This window comes from Parasteatoda tepidariorum, chromosome 7, assembly GCF_043381705.1.
Source record: "Parasteatoda tepidariorum isolate YZ-2023 chromosome 7, CAS_Ptep_4.0, whole genome shotgun sequence".
NCBI classification, from domain to species: domain Eukaryota; kingdom Metazoa; phylum Arthropoda; class Arachnida; order Araneae; family Theridiidae; genus Parasteatoda; species Parasteatoda tepidariorum.
The window spans coordinates 57,876,082-57,898,268 of record NC_092210.1 but is presented as its reverse complement, the minus strand read 5'-3'; the positions used below and the strand labels follow the sequence as shown (position 1 = coordinate 57,898,268).

Here is a 22,187-nt window from a genome sequence, read left to right as displayed (position 1 = left end):
TATGTATGCTGGTTTAAGTCGGTCTGTTGAGATACTGACAAGTTTCCCTTTGCTGTCCACCAGGAAGTTTGATACTTTTTCCATAAACCATCTGAGATAACGAATGCTTACAGTGAGAGCGTATAGCTGCTCTGAAACCAAGTAATACTGTTACTAATGTATCAGTCCACTTGATGGAATTATGAGCTTTTATGGCTACTTTTAACGTACGATGTTAGCGCTCTATCTTTCCATTGCCCTGTAGTTGGTAGGGAGTTGTCCTGTTTATTTTTACTTCACATAAATTTGCGAGTGATTTGAATACGCCAGAGTCAAATTGAGGTCCACGATTGGTGGTTACTCTATAAGTATTGATTTATTGAAATTACATACATTTGCTGACTTGTGTGCTCAATATAGGCTTATAAGTCATTGTCAAGTAGAAAATACAGATAGAACAATTCAGAGAAAGACATCACAAAGAATACATCCAGGGTTACGGCGGGATTCGAACCCGCTACCTCCACGCTTAACAGAGCGTTTGGACCGGCGATACCGCTCGGCCAGGGAGGCCCCTACTCTATAAGGCACATGAAGTTGAGCTATCAAATTTTAATAAAAGCATTTGTCTATAGTTTCAGCCCTGGTGCCTGTAATTAGAATCGCTTCGATCCAGCTTGTTTGGCGATCAATACATGTTAAACGATAACTGTTTCCTTTGGATGAAGGTAACGGTCCAGTAAAATCAACGTGAACATCATTGAATCATTCATCGAGTAGTTAAAATTCTCCAAATTGTGATTTAGTGTGTTTAGAAACTTTGCATTTTTGACAATCAATTCAGGTTTGTTCGTACAACTTTTCTTATTCCAGGCCAACTGAATCTTGTTTAATTGTAGATCGGATACCAGGGTGAGACAAGTTGTGTATTTGTTGGAAAATTTTAGATCTATATCGTTTAGGAATATATAAGGTCATATCATGCTTGTAGATATGTCACATCATTATGGAATAATTATTTGATTATCCATGTTAAATCGTCCAAGGTTTTAATCAAATGCTCTTAAAATTTAATTTTAATTTTGCTCTCAAAAAGAAAATATCACATTCTTGGATGAAAACAAAACTTTATTAACTTTTCTTTACGTGCACACTGCAAAAGAAATTCTGCTGTTCTGTTCTAGGGTTGCATTATTTTTTATGACGGATTAGAGATGATTTTATTCGCCACAGAGTATTTAGAGGAATGCAGAGGTTGTTACTTAAATTTCAAGGATGTATTGGTTTTTAGAGGTCGTATCATGTTTGTAGATATGTCACACCATAAAGATTTAATGGAATGCAAAGATTGTTGCTTAAATTTTAAGGATGTATCGGTTTTTGTGAGTTGCTTCAACTCCTCATTATTTATTTGATCTTCAGCTATTTTATCATAATTTATGATTGAGACTTGTTCAATTCGAGACGTGTTTGTTGAAAAATGTAATATGTATTGTAAATGTCCGACTTGCCTTGGCGAAGCTTTGTCATTATTTTGGTTGAAAGCGAAAACCTATGGCTTATGATCTGTAAGTATAGTGAATTCTCGTCTATCCAATAAATGTTTGATAGAAAGGTATATGCCTAAAGTTCTCTATCTTAAGTGCTGTACACTTTATGAGCATCGTTTAACTTTTTCGAATAGAAGGCCGTTGGTCTCCAAGCACCATCTTCAAGCTTCTCTAAAACTAATCCTATCGCAAAATCTGAATAAAGACAGCATGGCAATTCAAATACTGGGTAAGTTAACAAAGCAGTATTAACTAAATCCTGTTTACTTGTTTCAAACATGTCCGGTCCAGACAATTTTTCGTTTGTCGTTTTTGTGGAAAACTAAGATATTCACGGAGTACTGCTTGCGTTTCAGCCTCGTTTTTCAAATAATGTCTATAATAATAATATGACCGAGAAAAGTTCGGAGTTCTTTGACAGTTTCGAGCTTTTTATACTTTAAAACAGCTTCGACCTTATTTGCAAGTGGTTTTGATCCATCTGAACCCAATTTATCAACTGCTATGTCTGACTTGGAAACGTTTATTCTAAAGCTATGTTTGTCGAGTCTGTCAAAAAGTAATTTCAAATGTGTTAGATGTTCCTTCTAATTTGAAGAAGATATCATTTGATGTCGTCAAGATAAGGGGAAACAAAATCAAGTCCTTTTAGTACTTGTGGGATAAAATGCTGAAACGCCGAAAGCACGTCCCTTAGACCAAGACTCATTAAGTTCAATTCGAATAATCGAAAAGGAGTGATTATTGCAGTTTTTTGTTCTTCTACGTTTATAGGAATTAGTAAAATGCTTTAAATGAATCGAATTTTGAAAGTATTTTGGGGTTTGTTAATATGTGATAAAGATCTTCATTGCGCGAAATGGGATATCTATTTAGTATTGTTTGATTATTTAGCCATCTATAATCTCCACATGGTCTCTAAGACCCATCTTTCTTTTTGGAGATTTTTAATTTTGAAGGATCTGCCTTGGCTTTGAAAATACTAGTTTTCCTGTTATGGTGATAAAATGTCTAACCTCGTGCTTGACTTTTGTTTTGACAAATTTTGGTTTGTTAAATTTGGATACGATGAGAATAAAGTTTTGTCCATTTTGGCGATCGTATCAATGCTAATAGGTGAAATTTCTCCTTTCACACTTAAACGTTTTGCACCGTCAAATAATCTCTAATTTTTAGTATTTATCAATAAATTGAATTTGTTTAGAAAATCTGCTCTGATGATGCCTGTATTCACTTTCGTGATAATAAAAGTAAAATTACACGATCGAAGAAGTCCTAAATTAACAGTTAACATTTTAATACCATATGTAGTAATTTCGGATCTACTTTCAGCATATAATTCATAATCATTCGATATTTTATTATTTCCGTTAAAGAGAATCAAACTGACATCATCACCACTATCGATGAGAAAGTGTAATCCCGTATTTCAATCTTTAACATACAAACATTTTTTTTGGCTGTCTCTTATTTCTTCTGCAGCAGAATCAGCTGCCAAATCTACTGCTTTAGTAAGTTTTCCAAGACAGTGCTGAAAGTGCAAGGTTGGCGACATTTTTCGGGTAAACATTTGGAACTAAATCTAAAACGGTAAAAACGAAATTTACCTTCCGGATTTTATCGCCTGAGAGAATGGCTTCTGCTTGCGGATTTCTTTTTATTAAACTGTCATTGTGTGTTTCCAGATTGTCTAAAAGATAATTTGGGATTCAAGTACTGAAATTTTGGTTTTCAGTCCTTCCAAATCGGTACTAGTCGTGGGGGCTGAATATAGTTCAGTTCTTGGATTCATCTCTAGAATCTTATCAGCCATAATTCCTAAATTATCTAAATTTTCCACATTTACAATTAGGATGTTTCTTATTGATTCCGGGAATTTTTCCAACTTTTTTTTTACCACTGAGCACTTTACCTCTTATGCTGACACCGCCAAGTAGCTTCATCTTTCTCAACATTTGGCAAAATAGAGGTATTTTAGCAGCTATTCTGTTTGCTACGGATTTGGCAAAATAGAAGTATTTTAACAGCTATTCTGTTTGCTACGGATTTATTATCAACGCTTTTCGAGTCTTCGTCTTTCTCTGCTATTACCTTTTCGTATTCCATTTTTAGTTTTTGCCTTTTTTCAGGCCACCAAATTGTGGGAGTTTGCTTAGCTCAGCAACAAATATGCATTTCAATAACAAAAATAAAATTAGCATATTATTTGCATAAAAGCATTAGTTCATTTGACGACGGCGCCTTCGAAAACCAGCCTTACGATCGGAAGAGAGAGAGAGAGAGCGGGTTACTGCATTTTTTTATATTTCATTTTCAAGAAATCAGAACGCGGTGCGTTATCATCCATCTATATTATATGAAGTCTTAAGACTGATAGCACCTCAAAATACGTGAGCAGAAAGCTAAAAGGACTTTAGCTCTGTACCTATTAGCATAACAGTAACAGACCCCGTGTCAAAAAGGTAGAGGTCTGTCTGCTGTGTGGCCATCTAGGATTATATCTACTCACACCATGACTCCCTCTGAAGGAAAATGACGACTTTCCGCGATATTTTTTGAATGAAAATGAATTCCATGTTCTCTTGATGAGAATCAGTGTTCAGAGTAAACCAAAACTTGTCAGAGAACAGCATTGGCCCAATGCTGCCAACTTCAGTGTTGAGGTTTCAAACTCCAGATTAGGTGGGCCCGTTTATGCGCAGGCTTGAGATAAATGACAAGTACTGGTCGCCTGACATACAGACCAGCATCACTGAGTCACCCATAAATTGTTTTCTCCGAATCTCATACTCCTATGATGGCTTTGTTTACCAAACAGATCTTTCGCACGACTGTCACGCAGTTACTGCCAAGTATCGGTCATGACTTACAGTTGTTACGCTTGGTAGACCGTGTGCTGACCGTTGGGTAACATCTCCCGTACTGTAAAGCCACTGTCTTGAGATTTCATACTGAGGCACATTCAAAAGTTGATACACTTCGGTTTGAGATCATTCCTCAGCATTCCATTATTTCTTCCATCGATAAACATGTCCATTTGGCGTTTTTCGTTTGTGTGTGTGTTGGTTTTTCGAAATTAGATTATAAATAGGAAGTCAGATTAGTTGAAAATTATTTATTGCCTGCTATGGAGTGCATAAAACAATTTTTTTACTTAGAGGAAAAGTATAGAAACTTAATTATAAAAATTTACTGAAAATAAAGGAAAATTTTTTCTTTTGTATTGGCAATTTTAAGCCTGATGGATAACCCATATATATAGACTCGTACTTTCAGTAACGGTTGCCTCGGTGATTGCGAGGTCTGGTGCAAAATCTATTTGATGTTACTAAACAATTAAGAAAATTTTTTTTTAAAGTTTTGCATTCAACTTGTAAATGCAATTTTGAGGTAATGAGGATTAGCTGATCTACACCGAGGTGACAAAACGCATGGAATAGCAATAACATTTGGCAGTAATGTCTTGTAAAAAAAAGTTTTTATGGATAGTGCACTGGCGGGACTTTAATTTGTGTTCAAGTTATTCATTTGAGAATGTTTCTGATGTAATTATGGCCGCAAGACGAGAATTAACAGACTTTAAACGTGGAATGGTAATATGAGTTAGACGCAACATTCCTATAACTACAGAGTTGAGAGTATCAGGAATACATAATGTCAGGCATAACCTCGCATTATGGTCAACGTAGTGGCAGACCGCTTGCATTTAATGACCGAGAGTCGAAGTGTACGTAGAAATGATCATGCTAGTTAGGACAATGAAACGTAATTTGGCTGCAATAGAATATGGCAGCAAAAGGCCGACTCGAGTGCCTTTACAAACAGCACGACATCACACCCAGTGTCCTTCCTGGGCTTGTGGCCATGTTGGTTGGACCTTAAGATGACTGGGAAAATGTAACTTAATCAGATGAGTCACGATTTTAGCTGGTCAGAGCTGATGTGAGAGTTCGAACGTGGGGTAAACCTTACGAATCCATTGACTGAAGTTGTTTACAGGGCACTGTGCAATCTAGAGGTGTCTCCATAATTATGTGGGCTGATTTTTCATGGCATGGGCTGGGTGCTATGGTCCAATTGCACCAATCATTGACTGGTAATTGTTATGTTCAGTTACTTTGACTTGCAACCATTTATGGATTTTATCAACTCAAACAACAATGGGATTTTTATGTGTGACAATGCGCTATGTCATCAGGCCTTAATTGTTTGCGACTACTTTGAAAAACATTCTGGACAGTTTCAACGGATGATGTGACCACCTAGATCGCCCAACATGAATCCCATCGAACATTTATGGTATCTAATTGAGAGATCAGTTCAGGCACAAAATCCTGCACCTGCAACACTTTCGAAATTGTTGACGTCTACAGAAGCTACATGGCTGAATATTCCTGCAAAAGGCTTCCAACTACTTGTTGAGTACATGCCATGTCGAGTTGCTACATTTCGTAGAGTTGGTCCAACACGATATTAAGAGGTATCCTATGACTTATGTCATTGTCACCTCAGTGTTCATTAGTAAGCAGCAACAACATCATTAAATATCATTCAAAGTCACAATCACAACATTTAAAAATTATGGAACTTTTTATAAATAACCGTTTTTTGAAAATTTTTACTTCTTTAAAACTTAGGATAGATTTTTTTTTTTTTTTTTGGTTAAAAATGTAAGAATTTTGCTTGATTAATGCCAGCTGAGAATGCGTAGCACTGCTGTGCACACAATATCCACAGTGGCTGATGGATCATGAATCTTCTTGCCGTTAGGCTAACTATAGGATTTTTTCATGTTTTTCCACTCCATGTAACACAAATGCGGGTTAGTTCTATCAAAAAATCCTCTACGAAGGTAAATTTTTCCAAATACTTGATACAGAAGTTCTGGATTCGGTTCAAAATTACAAGGCTAGGGAGTCGAACATTAGTAATCGTAAACCGAAAATTAGGTTGGGCGTTCAACAACGGTTATAAAATAAAAAATCATCCACATTAGGTACAAACTTTATCTTTCGAGATCGAGTAATCATTTTCTTAGCGAATTTAAAGGAGAGAATTCTCACATCATTGTGATAAAATGGAAAACTTGTTTTCTACATTTGTTTACTGCTTTTTAATATATTATGCAAGCACTGGACCCTGGCAAAGAATATAAGATAGGGAGGAAGGCTAGCTTACATAGACGTAATGTAAACCAGTCCCCAAGTGTTGGTACATCACAAGAAGGAAAAAGCAACATTTAGGGGCATAGCATTCTTAAAACGGATTTACATCCACCTCTTCCCAACCACTGCCAGGACAGGGGAGGAGTAGGAATGTTTTTTATTTTCATTTATTGCTGGTTTCTTACTGACATTTGCTGTTACTCACACTTTTCTGACTCACCTGGTTCTTCAAAATATCAGCAACCCATTCTAAATTAAATTCATATTTCGATTCAGCAAATCAAAAAAGTTTTTTAAAAAAAACTAATCCACGTTTGATTCAAAAAGCAATGAAAAATTGCATTGCCCCAGTTATAACCTGCAACTTCAAGCAACCTCAGTCCTTTCAAATGTAACATTTAATGCTTTGAAGTCGTATTAATTTTATACATTGTCGTCATGCTAGTCGGAATTAATTTTTGTCGCAAGAACATAGTATTCAGGGTAAGAAAGAAAAACGCTAGTACATTTAAAAACAACTAGGATTATATAATTTTGAGTTGCGCATATTTTCAAAGCCTATCGACTTAAGTGAACAGTATTCTATACTTATTTTATTGTACTGTTCAATACTATAAGATCAGTATGATTTTTCTCTTTGGTATCAGACATGCGACTGGAATGGTAAAAAAGCTTTGGTGACTGATAATCGAGACACTGATGTTTGGAGGAAACTAGGACAAAACTTGTCCTAGTTTCCTAAACTAGTTCAAATGATAGTCCCAATTTTGAAAAAAATTTCTGTCGATTTTATCAGAATCCTTGCTCGTTTAATTTTATTCCTTTTCTTTTTGCGACAGACATGTTCATTCAAATCTCATATTTCATACCTTTGTCTAATTTTTTTAATGATAATATTGTTTTCTCCTTTGTTGGTAATTTAACGAAATGTTGCTCCAAATATTAATAAACCCATTATGCTCGAATGAATGGGCTGCACTGACGAGAAAAGCATTCGCATTTGAAATGTGATTTACATTTCAATATTTCATCTGTTAATTTTCGCTTTGGAACTAAATTAAGGATATATTACATAAGTTAGTTAGAACGCATATCAGCATTTCAACATTGTTAGAACATTGCAATATACACCGAAGAGCCATTACATTATGACCACCCTGCTGATAACATGTAGGACCACTTTTAGCCCTCGAAACTGCTAGCACCCGCCGTGGCATTGATTCCACAAGGTGCTGATAGGTGGTCTGAGGTATCTTGTAAAAAGCGCTCACCAACGGGTCCTGCAATTCCCTCACATTGCGAAGCGTGGCAGCACGAATTTGGTTTTCCAAGTGGGACCACAAATGCTCGATTGGATTTAGGTCAGGTAAATTTTGGGGCCAGAACATGACTTGAAAGTCACTGGAATGTTCCTCGACGATTCGACCCTTATGACTTGGTGCATTATTCTGTTGGTAAACACCATCCCCCGCAGCAAAAACTGTTGCCATGAATAAGTGAACCTGGTCTGAAACTATGTTCAAGTAGCTTACAGACGTCAGGGATTGTTCTTTGAGGGTTATGTGTCCTAATGTGCCCCATGAATACATTGTTCCTGGGTGAGAAATCATGAAAACCTGGGCGAGCCCATTGTTGTAGATGGAGGGTGGTCATAATGTAATGGCTCTTCGGTGTGTTGCTATATGAGCAGCACTTTCGCAGAAACTCTTATCTGTCAAAAGTTGTTAAATTAAGTGAACATTTCTTCCAGTTAATAATTACTTTATAACTAAAATTTGAAAACATTAAGTAGGTTGTAAGAATACAGGGTAAGTACAAGTACATGCTTTGTATTCCCATCAGAGTAGCACTTTAATTCCCTTCGACTTCACACGAAACATTATAACTCAAAAGTTGGTAAATCGAGGGAAGATTTCCTTCTGTTAGTAATTACTTAAGAATTAAAATAAAGATAGATTACTCAAGTTGTATGAACTGAGAGTAATCCCCGGCATTGTTTTACTGTAAGTACAACCCTTTAATTCTTTCCACTTTCACAGGAATTTTTATTTTTTAAAAATTAAAAAAGTCAGTAATTAAGAATCTCGGAAATCGGATTAGTAATTTTAAATCAAATTTTCAAAAGATAAGAATTTTCAAAAAACCGTTGTGTACTTCGGTCTTCACAAAATAACTGCAAATTTAGCAATTTTCGTTTGTCAGATAAAATGGATATTTAGAAAGTAGTAAGCATATATTTCGAAGTACTTAAACTTATCTTTCTTTTTCTGCTTATAAAACATATTTAAGTAACAGTTATTTTTTTAAAAAAAAGCAATTTTTAGAGCTTTTTTTAAAAAAAACAAACGTTTTTTTTTTCAATTGCTAAACAAAAATTACTGTTATTACATCCACTATACCATTTTTTTAATTCAAAACTTTTCCCGCTTGTTTCATTGTTATTGATTATTAATTACTTGATTTGGAATTCTAATGTGTTCATCAAAGATAAAAAGGTCACTTTTAAAAAGAGAAAGGGATTTTAAATTATTGACTTAATAATCATCTGCTTCAAAAAGCTATTTTGAGTATTTTGTTCCATGCACTAATTCGTGGGGGCTAGTAAAAGCAGCTGTTTGAAAAAGCAGGTGAAGTGAATATCGGTTTATTTTTTAAAAAGGGTATAAGGCTTCGTTGATTACTTATTAAGACTTCGGCAATACACCCATTTTCTGGAATGTACTCGTCCATAAGTTTAATCTTTCAAAATAAGATCGTTTGCTTAATTTAAAATTTTAATTTCAACACTTTATGAGAACAAACTCCTCTTAAAAATTTACTCCTTTCCATTTTTAGAAAGTTGCATTTCTCTTAAAGTAAGTAAAATATTTTTATTTTAAGATTACAGAAAAGTTATTAATTTATCTTTTTCTACATTAATGTCTAGTAAGAAAACGTAATTTTTTTTTACAAATGTATAGTTACTTTTTTTTACTAGTTTTTTTTAATCGGTAAACTTACTAATTTTATCTGGATGAAACATTTATTAATAAATGTTTTGAATTCAGAAGTTGAATCAGCACAGAACAGGGCATAAATAATAATAATAATTTTTTTTTTTAATTTAAACGACTTAAAACTCCTCATGCACCACAAAGTATAGCATGAGGCTTACAGTTGTAAGTAGAAAACAAAAGGAGAAAAATTTACAAATTTACATTAAAAACAAAATTCCGCAAGGCCGCAAGACTTTCAATACTTTTGACCAGTTCTGATAAGACAGGTGGCCAACAAATTGAAAGACGTCTCAAATCAGTCTTTAAATTCATTCGGGCACTCGCATAGAGACTACAGTGAAGAAGAATATGTTCAGCATCTTCATCAGCATCACCGCAAGCACAAATTCCACTGGTCTGCAGATGGAAACGAAATAAATATCTCTTAAAATTTCCATGGTTTGTTAAAATTTGGGTCAATTTAAAATCAGTTGCAAAGAATTTAAATTGCAAACAATAATAATAATTGCAGAAGGAATAACCCTGCAGAAAATAAAATCTTTCTCTTCCAATATAATAAATACTGCCATTAAAGTTGGTTATTTATATTAAACTCTTTAAAAGTTAGAGCTTCTATGAGAGAAACTTATACCATATAATCATTGATGATTAAAGGAGAAGTAAAAGGGTATAATAAACTACAAATATTCTTAATTCAATCTGAACTGTTACTAATATTGCTAAATGCTTGAATTAAAATAAAGCATAAAGTGAAGAATGTCTTAGTGTTCCTCGTAATTTCTATTCGAAATTTTTTTAGTGATTAGGGTTTTGTTTATTCGACATTTTTCCCCTTTTGGTTGTTTATTTTTTCGTCTTATAAAGTTTATATTTATTTATGTGGTTCACACCTTAAATATGAAAGCGTAAGTTTAAAATTGTGTTTGAGAAATACTGTTTTGAACTCGGCTCGAAAACTAAGTTGCGCGATATACCCGTGACGTGCATTTCTTACCCTTATATGCCCTGCCAGGCATGTAAATATTCAGTGATATCGTAAAATACCGAACTCCCTTCAAATTTTGAAGAAATCCTTAGAAGGACCGAATCAACGACACCGACGGGAGGGAAAAGAAATAAAATCAAATATATATGATAAGACCTAAACATTATTGAATTTAATTATCTAAATAAGAATTTATACAAAGTCTTATAATATTTTATTTCTCTAGCAATGCTTATTTTTATCTAAAGAAAAGTTTATAGTTACATAATTTAAAAGCGCACATGAAGTGCCTTGTGTTTATCGAATATATTTCATAAAATCAAATATATTTGATTAATTTTTGAATAATGGTTGATTGGTGGAATTTGTCTTATGCACATAAATATCAGAAATCATAATTGTTCAAAAAAAAAAAGTTAATAATTATATTTATTTTAAAATAAATACTTTCGTTTTAAAATGCCTTTCTTCTTGATTCAGAATATTTTATTTTTTAATTATATTCACTCACAGAATATTAATATTCACTCCCTGGTGTCCATGAAAAGGACATAAGAATAGCTATCTTCTTTTAAAATTAGGTTTTATGTCTTTTGTTATCCATAAAAATCATAATAATGCATCCAAAATAAATTTTCCTTCTTTTCGAAACTACTAAAGTTCAAAATTTCATATAACATGCAATAACTGTATTTTCAAATCTATTTTCGCTTCAAATCCTGTTTTTGTTTGACTAACTTTCTGTTTTTACAACGATGAAGACATCAAGAATCGTCTTAAAGAAGGTTATATTTTATTTTTTCAGAAAAATATATTCTTTTCTAATTCAAGGAAACTTTGAATCGTCTTTATAGTTCTTGAATAGCTGGTTCAGTAGCAATTACTAAAAATATACGTTTTATAACAATAAAATTAAAGATAATTAATTACTATTTTCTCTAATCATTATTTTTCGAGCTCGTGAAAATTTAAGAAATAAAGCACAGTTTTGCATGAATAGCGTAATAAAATCTCTTACTTACTTATTATTATATTTAAAATAAAGAAAATTTGAAAACCTAAAATTTCTGCAATTTATTTAATTCCAGTAACACAGGAATCAAAATACATCGCTTATTTAATTTTTATGTAAATTTTAAAGAAGTTGGACATTTGATATTGTTGGTAAAATACTACAAATATGTGTATGAAAGTTACGAGCAATAACATGTTTTGGCCATTCGAGCCGTAGTTTTGTTAGCAGTTACATCATGAAAAAGCCACGCATTTTCGCTGTCTCCTGATATTTAAACAGCGACTCTGAAAGGGAATTGGGTGCAAGAATATCCTTAACTTAATCAAACGTCATTCAAATGGTTAAATTTAGAGATTTTGATATGTTCCAAAAATGACGGCATTCTGGCGATAGAGAATTTTTGGGAATTTTTTAATGCATATCTTTCTAAAAATTAATACTTATTAACTTCTGAAAATATTCTTTTAATTGGCATTTTGACTTTTTAGAGCTCTTTGTGAAAGAGTGATTTCTACGTCTTAAAATTAATAAGAGAAATCTATTTTAAGCTTATGATTTAATATAGAAAGACTCGTATGAGATATTCCATATTACTGTAATATTTTCTTATTTATTTTTTTGTATTGTTTTGGATAGATAGTTTGCTGTCTTTAAATTTATTGAATATATTTACTTATTTACCATGTTTAAGCAAAATGCAGTATCATCTTATTTTAAATTGCTCCTTGTACAGCATCTGTTACAGTCAGTGATGACTCGGAGAGTCAGTGTATCAGTGATGACTCGATACATGCATCAGGTTTATTCTCTTTTTGATGTAAACTTAAAAGATCCCGTAACTGGGAATGCAAGCATTAGCAATGGACCATATCAACCTCAAAAAGGTTTTAAAATTAAAAAAAAAAGTTCTTCCAAGATTCAAATGCTTTCAAAAGAATTGGTACCATCAATTTTCGTGTTTAGATTTGCGAAAGTTGCTGCTTTCTGTTTCTGTTGTCGCAATTTTTCCAGGAACAAATATAGTCGCGACGAAGATAATTTTGTGACCGAAGGTCCATCAAATTGGAAAAAAAATTTAGAAAAATTCAGAAGGCATGAATAAAAACTAAATGCATTTAAAATCCTTGCAGTTCTCTAATCTGAAAGTAAAGTTAGTGACTAAAGCATTATCGAAAAACTATCTCCTTCTAAACAAGTCGAAGAAAGCCGTGTGTATATAGATTTTATATATTATAGAAAAAATATTTTATCCCTAATCCTAATACTGCATTTTTCTTATCTTCTCCCGAAGATTTTAAAGTGTTTATTATCTCGTTATTTATTATATAAGTATTTATTATTCCGGTATAGACTTAGTTATTTCAAACTTAAAGGTAAGATTTTTGGAAAATAATTGCAATAAAATTAAACTGATATCAGAATTACTTTTGAACTGCAAAAAATTACTTAATGAGTCTAGCGCAACTGTAATTCCGAAATTTCATAATTTAGATTCAAGCGTAATTTCTCAACTAAAGTTTTACAGAAAATTTGCTTCATTAAACTTTACTTCTAATGAAAATTTAATAGGTTTACTTACTTATTTAACATCAATTGTGTAATAATATTCCTTTAGTTCTGGAATCATAGCCGATTACAACATCAAGCGCGGAGCGTATTTTCTCAACTTTAAGACGATTGTAAACATGCATTCGTTATACTACGACTGATGAAAGATTTCCTGGACCAGCTGTAATACTATGGAGCCCGAAATAATGAAAAAATAATAATAATAGACCCAGAAGGACTCAAAATGTTGACAAATCATTTTGCCAAATCTTCACTAACTCTAGTTTAGTTTGTTTCCTGTATAAAAACATATAATAAGGGCTGAAATGTATGTTCAGCGTTTCATAAAAGCAAAATTAGCTTTAAAATCTCAGAAATTTTCTTGAATGTGAACTGAAATAACTCGCATTATTTCTTTTCAACTTACTTTATTCTATCAGTTCAAATTTTTACATGCTTGAGAATTTTATACAATTTGGTTTCAGTGTTAATAATTGGTTTCACACATTGACTACAGTTTTGGTTGTAACTTGAATTTAAGTTATAAAACATTTTCAGTAGTTTTTTTAACAAACTTTGCACTAATAAATATATAATGTAATATATAAATGTAATAATATATTATAAATATAATAATAATATAATCAAAAAAATTAGCATGCTATGAATATTTATTTGTTTTTGAAGTATTTTTTTAATAAATTTATCACTGTAAAATAAACGTGTTATGGGTATGCTGTGGACCAATTTTTGTGGACTTTCTTTTTTAAAAAAAAAACTAGAATAATTAAATTTCCCTTTTTTTTTCTTCTCCTCGATAAGGCCTATCCTTTAATTAAACAATTAAGAAAGATAACTAACCAATTAAAAAACAAGTATTAAGTTTCTTATTCCAAAACAACCTTTCAATCTTTATTGAAAAATTAGACAGATTTGTACTTTAGATTATGCAAAAGAATTAAAAATAAGTTTAAGACTACTAGATTTTGATTAAAACACTATATTTTGTTGTTAAAATTTAAACACCTTTAAACTAATTACTCATCTTTCGAATTTCAAAGATCACTTTAAATATTTTTATCAACGAATAACCTGAAACTTACCTACTTATAAAGAATAATTTGTTATTGATTCATTGTCTCTATAAAATTGAAAAATCATAACCTTACTATTAAGACCAGGTTCCAAAATTAAGGAAAAAACTTTTAGAGAGTGATAATATTAGAGAAAAAAAATATGTGAAATATTATTTCTTTTTCTCTCGTTTCTTTTCCACCAGAAATTCTTATTCTTTCTTTTAGATTATTACTATCTTATTAAGTATCAAAACTAATGTGTTAATCTTTTTGAAAATTTTGAAAATGTCATGAGAAAATATTTCTGAGATCATTTTAAGCATATAGGTTAAGCATATTTCCGAATAAACATAAAATGAAATATAAGGTTTTGATGTATATTTTTTGTTATTACTTAAATTATTATTCTATCTCTTCAATCGTTATTCATTTGTGAATCACATATAGTTAGTTATTTGTAAAAACTAAGGTACAAATTTCTTGACGGTGCTCGAAAAGCCAATGACAAAACTACTATTTTATAAAAATTGAGTTTACTCATATTTCTTTCACTTTTGAAATTATTGTTTTTTATTTTAGATCCTCATTCCTTTGTCCTTCATGTATTTACACGTTTAAAAAGAAGTGTGTTGGCCATTAAACCATTTATGACAGAATATAAAATAATATTTTTTAGGAGGTAACGCTGAAAATTTTTAACTGAATGATAAAATTTTATTACAACTTTTCTATTCTTTAAAACTTAAGATTTATATTCTTCAAACTCTTTTCTTGATCTTAAAATCTTTTTTCTTCTTCTATGAATATAAAACTGAAATTTCTTCTATGAAAATGAAATGGCAATCCACCCATTAAATTAGAATAAACCCGACTTTCACTTATTCTTTTTAATTTTTCTAAATTTTGATTAGATTAGTTCTCGCTTAAATGCGTCACTCATCTAAAACAAAGCAAGAAAAAAAAAACCTGTTTCTCAATTATATAAATTTTATTATGAGATGTTAGGAGCGATTACTCGCCAAGAGAGGTGTGACAGGGGTGATTCCCAAGATCATTGAGAACAGATGCGCGTTTCTCAAAGAGGCTTAGAGGAAGGGCAATACCAGTTGATAGAGGATTAACAAAACACCGTCTCCGTATGAAGTCCCAGCATCCGCATCCCCCGTCGAAGCCATGCTGCTTCTGTTGCTCCTAGTGGGCACGGTTTTGTGCCGGCCCAGTGACGGCTTTCTCAAAGCTTTTACTCCTCTATTGGAGGAGGATCCTTGTTATGATGATGGGAGTAATCCTCGACGATGCATTCCCGATTTCGTAAATGCCGCTTTTGGGCGGTCAGTAGTGGCCAGTAGCACTTGCGGTCAGCCACCCATGAAATATTGCCGAATGGACATTGAATCCGGTTCCCTTAATTGTCAGGTGTGTAATGAATCAAATCCCCATTATTCATCTTATCTCACGGATCTAAATAATCCAAGTAATGTAACATGCTGGACATCGGGTCCAAATCCCGCGGAGGTTGTTAATTTGACGCTTAGCCTAGGGAAAAAATATGAACTTACATACATCAGTTTGCAGTTTTGTGGGTTAAAGCCAGATTCTATGGCTATATATAAAAGTATGAACTATGGGGAAACTTGGCTGCCTTTTCAGTTTTATTCAACCCAGTGCCGTAAAGTGTTTGGTAAAACAACTAGCGTACCTTTAACTAGATCTAATGAACAAGAGGCTTTGTGCGCCGATGCCAGGACTGGCATCGAACCTGCCACCGGTGGTCGTGTCGCTTTCAGCACATTAGAGGGTAGGCCATCATCTTATGACTTTGACAATAGTCCAGTTTTACAAGACTGGGTGACAGCCACCGACATCCGCATAGTGTTAGTGAGGGTGAAGCCATGGTCAATGGCAACTGTAGCCCCAAACGACACTGAACTAAGTTTTTATAGTGTGTCCGATTTAGCCATTGGTGGTAGATGTAAATGCAACGGACATGCATCAAAATGCATTACTGATGCTAATGGTTCTTTAATTTGTGATTGTAAGCATAACACAGCTGGAAAAGACTGTGAGAAGTGTAAACCGTTCCATTTTGATCGGCCATGGAGTCGAGCAACTGCCCATAATGTTCATGAGTGTGTGGGTAAGTCGAGTCTTATTTTGTCATAAGATAGTAAATTTTTCAAACAAAATATGATATTGAATTAAAATTTATCAATATGTTCTTTAATTTTATTTATTTTTAAATTTACAATTCATGTTCTTTTTGTCCATGGAAAAAGTTCGATAACCAAAATAACTCTAATTTATCTGCATATGGTGTTTTTAATAATAATTTTTTATGATCTTTTATTCTTTTAATATACATATAAAAAAATATATAGTTTAGCTCTAAAATTTCCAAAACAATTGGACTTATTGCACTTACTTTTTTAAAATTCTAATACTATTGATTATTTTTTAATTTTTTTTTTAAAGGCTTTGATTTTTCCACTATTTTTTTCATAAAGGAAAAGAAAAAATATTTAAAATATTCTAATTAAATTTTTTAAAACACAAAATTTGCCTTTTTCTCTTATTCAAAACTGCGACAATCTCTTATCATTTTCAATGAAAGTAATAAGTTATTTAAGGAGAACTTAAATCTATTGTTGCCATTTAATACTTAAAACTTTATTTCATAAAGTTTTATGTTCTCACACAAATAGTATTTATATTTTCTTTCTCAGACTGTAAGTATGCACAGTAAAAAAATATTTTACACATTTTTTATAAAATGTATATGAAGAATTATTTTTTTTAATTCATTAAAATTATAAGAATCAATACTTTTTATTTCCTTAAAAAATTTTTCTTAATTAATTATTTATAGGAAATATCGTCTTCGATATTCAAAATATTCATTTGATACACCACATAGCTGAAAGAATTGTTTTGATAAATAGATTTGAAAATGCATTTGCAAAATGCACATATGTTCAAAAAGTTCGTACAAATAGCCATTTGAGTAGTATCAGTTATTTAATGCAATTTTTTAGAGTGATGCTAACAAAACTGATTGTTAACAAAACTTCTTTTATAAAACTAACATCTTCTACTTCTACGTTTCTTCAAAAAATAAATAATTTTCTCACGCTGTATGCTTTATAAAAAAAAATTTGGAACTTTCTATGCTGAACATAAAATATAATACGAATAAAAATTAGCACTCTTTAAAAAATGCTGTCATAGATAATTTGCGCTCAACATCATCAATATTTTAATGTGATAATTTACTATGTACATTAATTTTTTGAAAACTTATGGATGTTTTTTAGAATTGGCTTTACTTCAATAATAATCGGATATACCCATCGATTCTTTTTCAGTTTCATTCATGATTAATCAAGCTGGGTATCGACTAAATCAAGAGAAAAGTTAGCAATTTAGGATAATATTAGTTTTTTCAGTTAGAAATGTTAATCATAAAAAAAAAATTTTAATATAAAACAATGAGTATAATTTTTTTAATTGATTAAAATTTTTAAATTTGCTATATTTTATGAAAAATTTTGTGTGTTTTTTTAAATGTTTTTATTCTTAACGGCTTCAGAAATGATTACCATTATATTTTAATACTTATGCTCAATTAATAATTAAATCAATGCTTTTTATTTCTATTTACTGCATTTTTCTAAAATAAAATAAATTTACTATCTATAACTTTAAAAGTAAAGTAAACTTGTATAGAGTATCGTGATGATTGCATAAAATTATTTTCTAAGTTTGTATCCCAAATTGTTCTTATTATACAGACAAACTAACCGTGAATGATAGTGGTCATTTTCAATTGACTTAATACTTTATAATAGTTAAATCTAAAATAAAACATGGAGTTGCTCAGCACAACGAAACATCGACATTTGTGAAATCAGTTCCACAAATATAATAATATCATAACATAAGTAAAAGTAAAAACATAACTAAAAATACATATTAAAATGATGTAAATTTCATTAAAATTAACCTTATCGTCTAAAGTTCAATATTAGCAATGAAGTATTCGAGGTTTGAATATTAATAATACACATGCACTTTTCCTGCAAATTGAATAAGAAATTTTATTTGACAATATTCAAAGAACTGTTTGCAACTTTTAAATACTTTCTTCATAACACTTTCTTTATTGGCATGAATAACTTCAAATATATTGAAAAAATTGGTTTGAAATGTTTAATGAATACATATTGAGTAATCGTGCATATTGTGTTATTCAAAATGTCGTCGAATTCGTTAGATTTACTCATCATTTTATTTTATTTATTTATTTATTTTTCTATGAAAATTATAGTTAGAATAATTTTTCATTTCGATTTGGCATAATAAATAAGTTTTACAGCATTCGAAATCAATGGGATTATAATAACGTAACATTTTTTAAAATTCCAAACCGATGGAAATTTGAGACATTGATAATTTATTGTAGGGCTTTATGCTTGTATAAAAATGAAGTTAATATTAATGAAGTTAATATTAATTGAAAAAGTATTTATTCTGAAGTCACCTGCAAAATTGGTTAATATGACAATCTGAATTTTTTTGGAAAAATTTTAAGCAAATCCAAGGAAGTCAATTCAATAATTTTAACTAAAAATTTTATTAATTGTATTTGATTAATTATTACTCAGTATATAAAATTAAGAAACTTTATTTCTTCATTTGTGATGAAAAAATAGTTTTTTTTATTTAATGATATTTGTTTAAATAGTGTAAAAACCTTGGATGTGTCTTCATTCAAGGTTAAAAATGGGATGTGATATATACACCTCTTTTTGGGCTTGGTTTTGGAGTACTCAACAATTTTAATATCTCGGCATCACTAAATACTAAATTAAAACACCACATAGAGTGATAAATTTCATACTTAAAAATGATTTACTAATTCATGATTTGATATTGAGTTTATTTTAAATACATTTCTAAGAGTCAACTCTAAAGAAAGAAAAGTAATTTCTACCCCACTTCTGTGAATTCTACGTAAAATAAGAATTTGAAATAATTCATATTAGGGTCTCCCAACTTGTAGGCCACCAAAAATATAGTGGTCTTCAAAAGTAAATTGTGAATTTCCTTTTTTTACTTCATACTTTGGACATTTTTTGTTTTAAACTCGTAGATTATTATTTAAATTTGACTCGTAGATTATTTCCGTGTATTATTATTTAAATTATAAATATCATTTGTATAGATGATTCATATAATTATGAATAAACTACGGAACTCTATAACCTTTCAATAACTTTTTCTAATTTCAGAGACAATTATTTTTTATATAATTTATCCAATAATGGGTATATTTATCCAACCTTAATTTCAAATTAGATCCTTTTCAGTCTGTTAATCTTCGGTAAAGCCTTGGAAAAAAATTGGAATACTCCGATTTATACCATTAGAATACAAAATAGAAAAAAAATGCGGGGTTTTAACATTTCTGGTTGGTTTTAATTGAGAATACAATGCTTAATAAGCTAGAATAACTAAATGTTCAAGAGGAGATAAATTGATTGAAAATTATTCTTAATAGAGAGATTAAGTGAAAATTAATTTTTAAATTGAGTTGGCCAAATTAGAGTATAAACCTTACAAAACCTAAAGAGTATACACTAAGAAAAAAAAAGCATTGTCAAAACTACCAATGTTTGGTACATTTTACCATGTTTCTGGGTCTATGAGAACATCAAAACCCTCGGACATTTTTACCGAAGAGATCGACAATGAAATATAATTTTATAATACGCGATAAAATTTGGTAAATGTGGTAAAATTTGATAATTTTATCATAACAGTTAAACAGTTAGCATATGAACGGAAAAATTACCAAATCAATGGTTTAAACACCGTATATTTAAGTTTGATTAATTGGAATTATGTTTTTTCTTTTACCAAAAATTACATTACCATACAGTACGGTAACTTGACCAGAATTTTTTTCTCTGTGTGGAATATAAAATGTTGTGATTCATCAAGTTTTTCAAAGATCAAATTTAAAATTTAAACTTCCTTACTATAAATTTTAAACCAGATGCCTGTTACATTACATTGAACTGTTATTTCATGGAACAAATCAATCACTTGTCAATTGCTTTTACGAGTGTTTAATAGCGCAGTTCCGTTTCTTGATTTATGTCTCATAAAAATATAATGTGATTTTTTTTTTGTTCATAATTTATCTAAAGCTCAAGTCGAACTTCAAATAAAATCAAAATAGTAAGAAATGAAATCCGTCATAATCATATCAAGAATGAATATTAATGGAAAATGAATTTCTTTCTTCCTTTCCCGTAACTTCTTTAGAGAAATATATATACATAAAAAAATGATCTAAATAATTATAGGGAAAGATTGGTATTTGGGCAGTAGAAATACAGGAGTGGCAAAAATTCTTGTAACGATATTAAATTTTATGTCATGCCGATATGTAATTTTAGGTCATTCCAACATGAAAAATCTATAATTCTTTATAACTTAAAGATTAAAGAATACATTTTCAATTTTCTGATAAGATCATCAAATCAGCCTTAAACTCTTTGCATTGAAGGACTACATAAGCCTAATGCTAAAAAAAATATGCCACTTATTTTGCATTTGATTTTTTCCTGGACTGCTTTCTCAAAAGTTCAATATGATATGAAATTTAATAGTAAAAGTGTGTTATGATAATAATTTTCTGATTGCTATTTCTGTTTTTACATATTTTAGTAAAAGACTACAAACGTTCCATTAAAAACTTTCAACAATTTATAAAAAACAAATCTGGATCTTCATTTCAAATAATATTTCGCTACTAATAGCATTAGTTTATTTTTATATATTTTGCTATTTTTAACGATGTACACAGTAATTAAAATTTGCAACCTCGAAAAACAAAACAATATTACTTAATCAAAAATTATTTTTTTAAATAATTTTTCTGCGTTAATAATATTTAATGTTAATAATATTTAATGTTAATAAAATTTGTTATTTTGCAATTTTTCCTACCACTATCCTCTTTGAATTAAAAAAAAAAAATTCGTTCCATATTTTTTCCAAAATCAAGCGAAATGTGTTAAAACGTTACGTTATATGATTACTTTTTTTCTGATTATTTTCTGTATGTTGAAATAATATGTTTAATATGCTGTTGATTTAATATGCTGAAAAAAAAGAGGAAAAAACGATATCTCCGTATCAATAATATTTTCATTTTTTTATCAATAATAATCGATTTATCGATTTGTTGCTTATAATAATAATCGATAATATTGTAAACAATATTTTTTTTTAAAAATTATTATTCATCTATTCTACCATTATTTACTTAGAATTTTTTTTAAAAAAAAATAATAAAATTTTGTAAGGTAGCGTATTATTTAGGTCGGAAATAAAATGTTTTTACTGTTATGAGTTACTATGTTATGATAATATGCTCTTTTGGATTACATTTTTATTTATTTAATATGTTGAAAGAACATGAAATCACAAAATTAATGAATTACTCAATCGCTAAAATTTATTATCAAAACAATTTTTATCTCTAGACAATATTTAAAAAAACCAGTGCTTTTCCAAAATTTTTTGCGATTGCGTATTTTTTTACGTCAAACGCAAAATGTTTTTACTATTAAACAATACTTAGCTATGTTTTCCTGTTTCTGTTTACTTTTTCTTATAATTAGCATAATGAAAGAGAAAAAAAAACAAATAAAAACTCCTCAGAATGAAATTGTTTAATTAATGTATTTATAAAATCAACTTACAAAATAATTTTTAGATATATATACAATAACTTTAAAAAGTTGTTATTTTTCAAAGTTTTCGCTTACTATCAGTTCAGATTTTTCTTTTTATGAGATAGCAA

General features: G+C 30.3%; 1 protein-coding gene across 1 annotated transcript in view; it reads left to right on the top strand.

The window, feature by feature from the left end:
* Positions 1-15,309: 15,309 nt before the first annotated feature.
* LOC107450632 (netrin-1) overlaps positions 15,310-22,187 on the top strand; it is a 99,250-nt gene continuing 92,372 nt past the window's right edge. Inside the window, exon 1 of the mRNA XM_016066465.3 lies at positions 15,310-16,451. Coding sequence (XP_015921951.1) covers positions 15,488-16,451 — 964 coding nt within the window. The 5' untranslated portion in view covers positions 15,310-15,487. The remainder of the gene's footprint in view (positions 16,452-22,187) is intronic.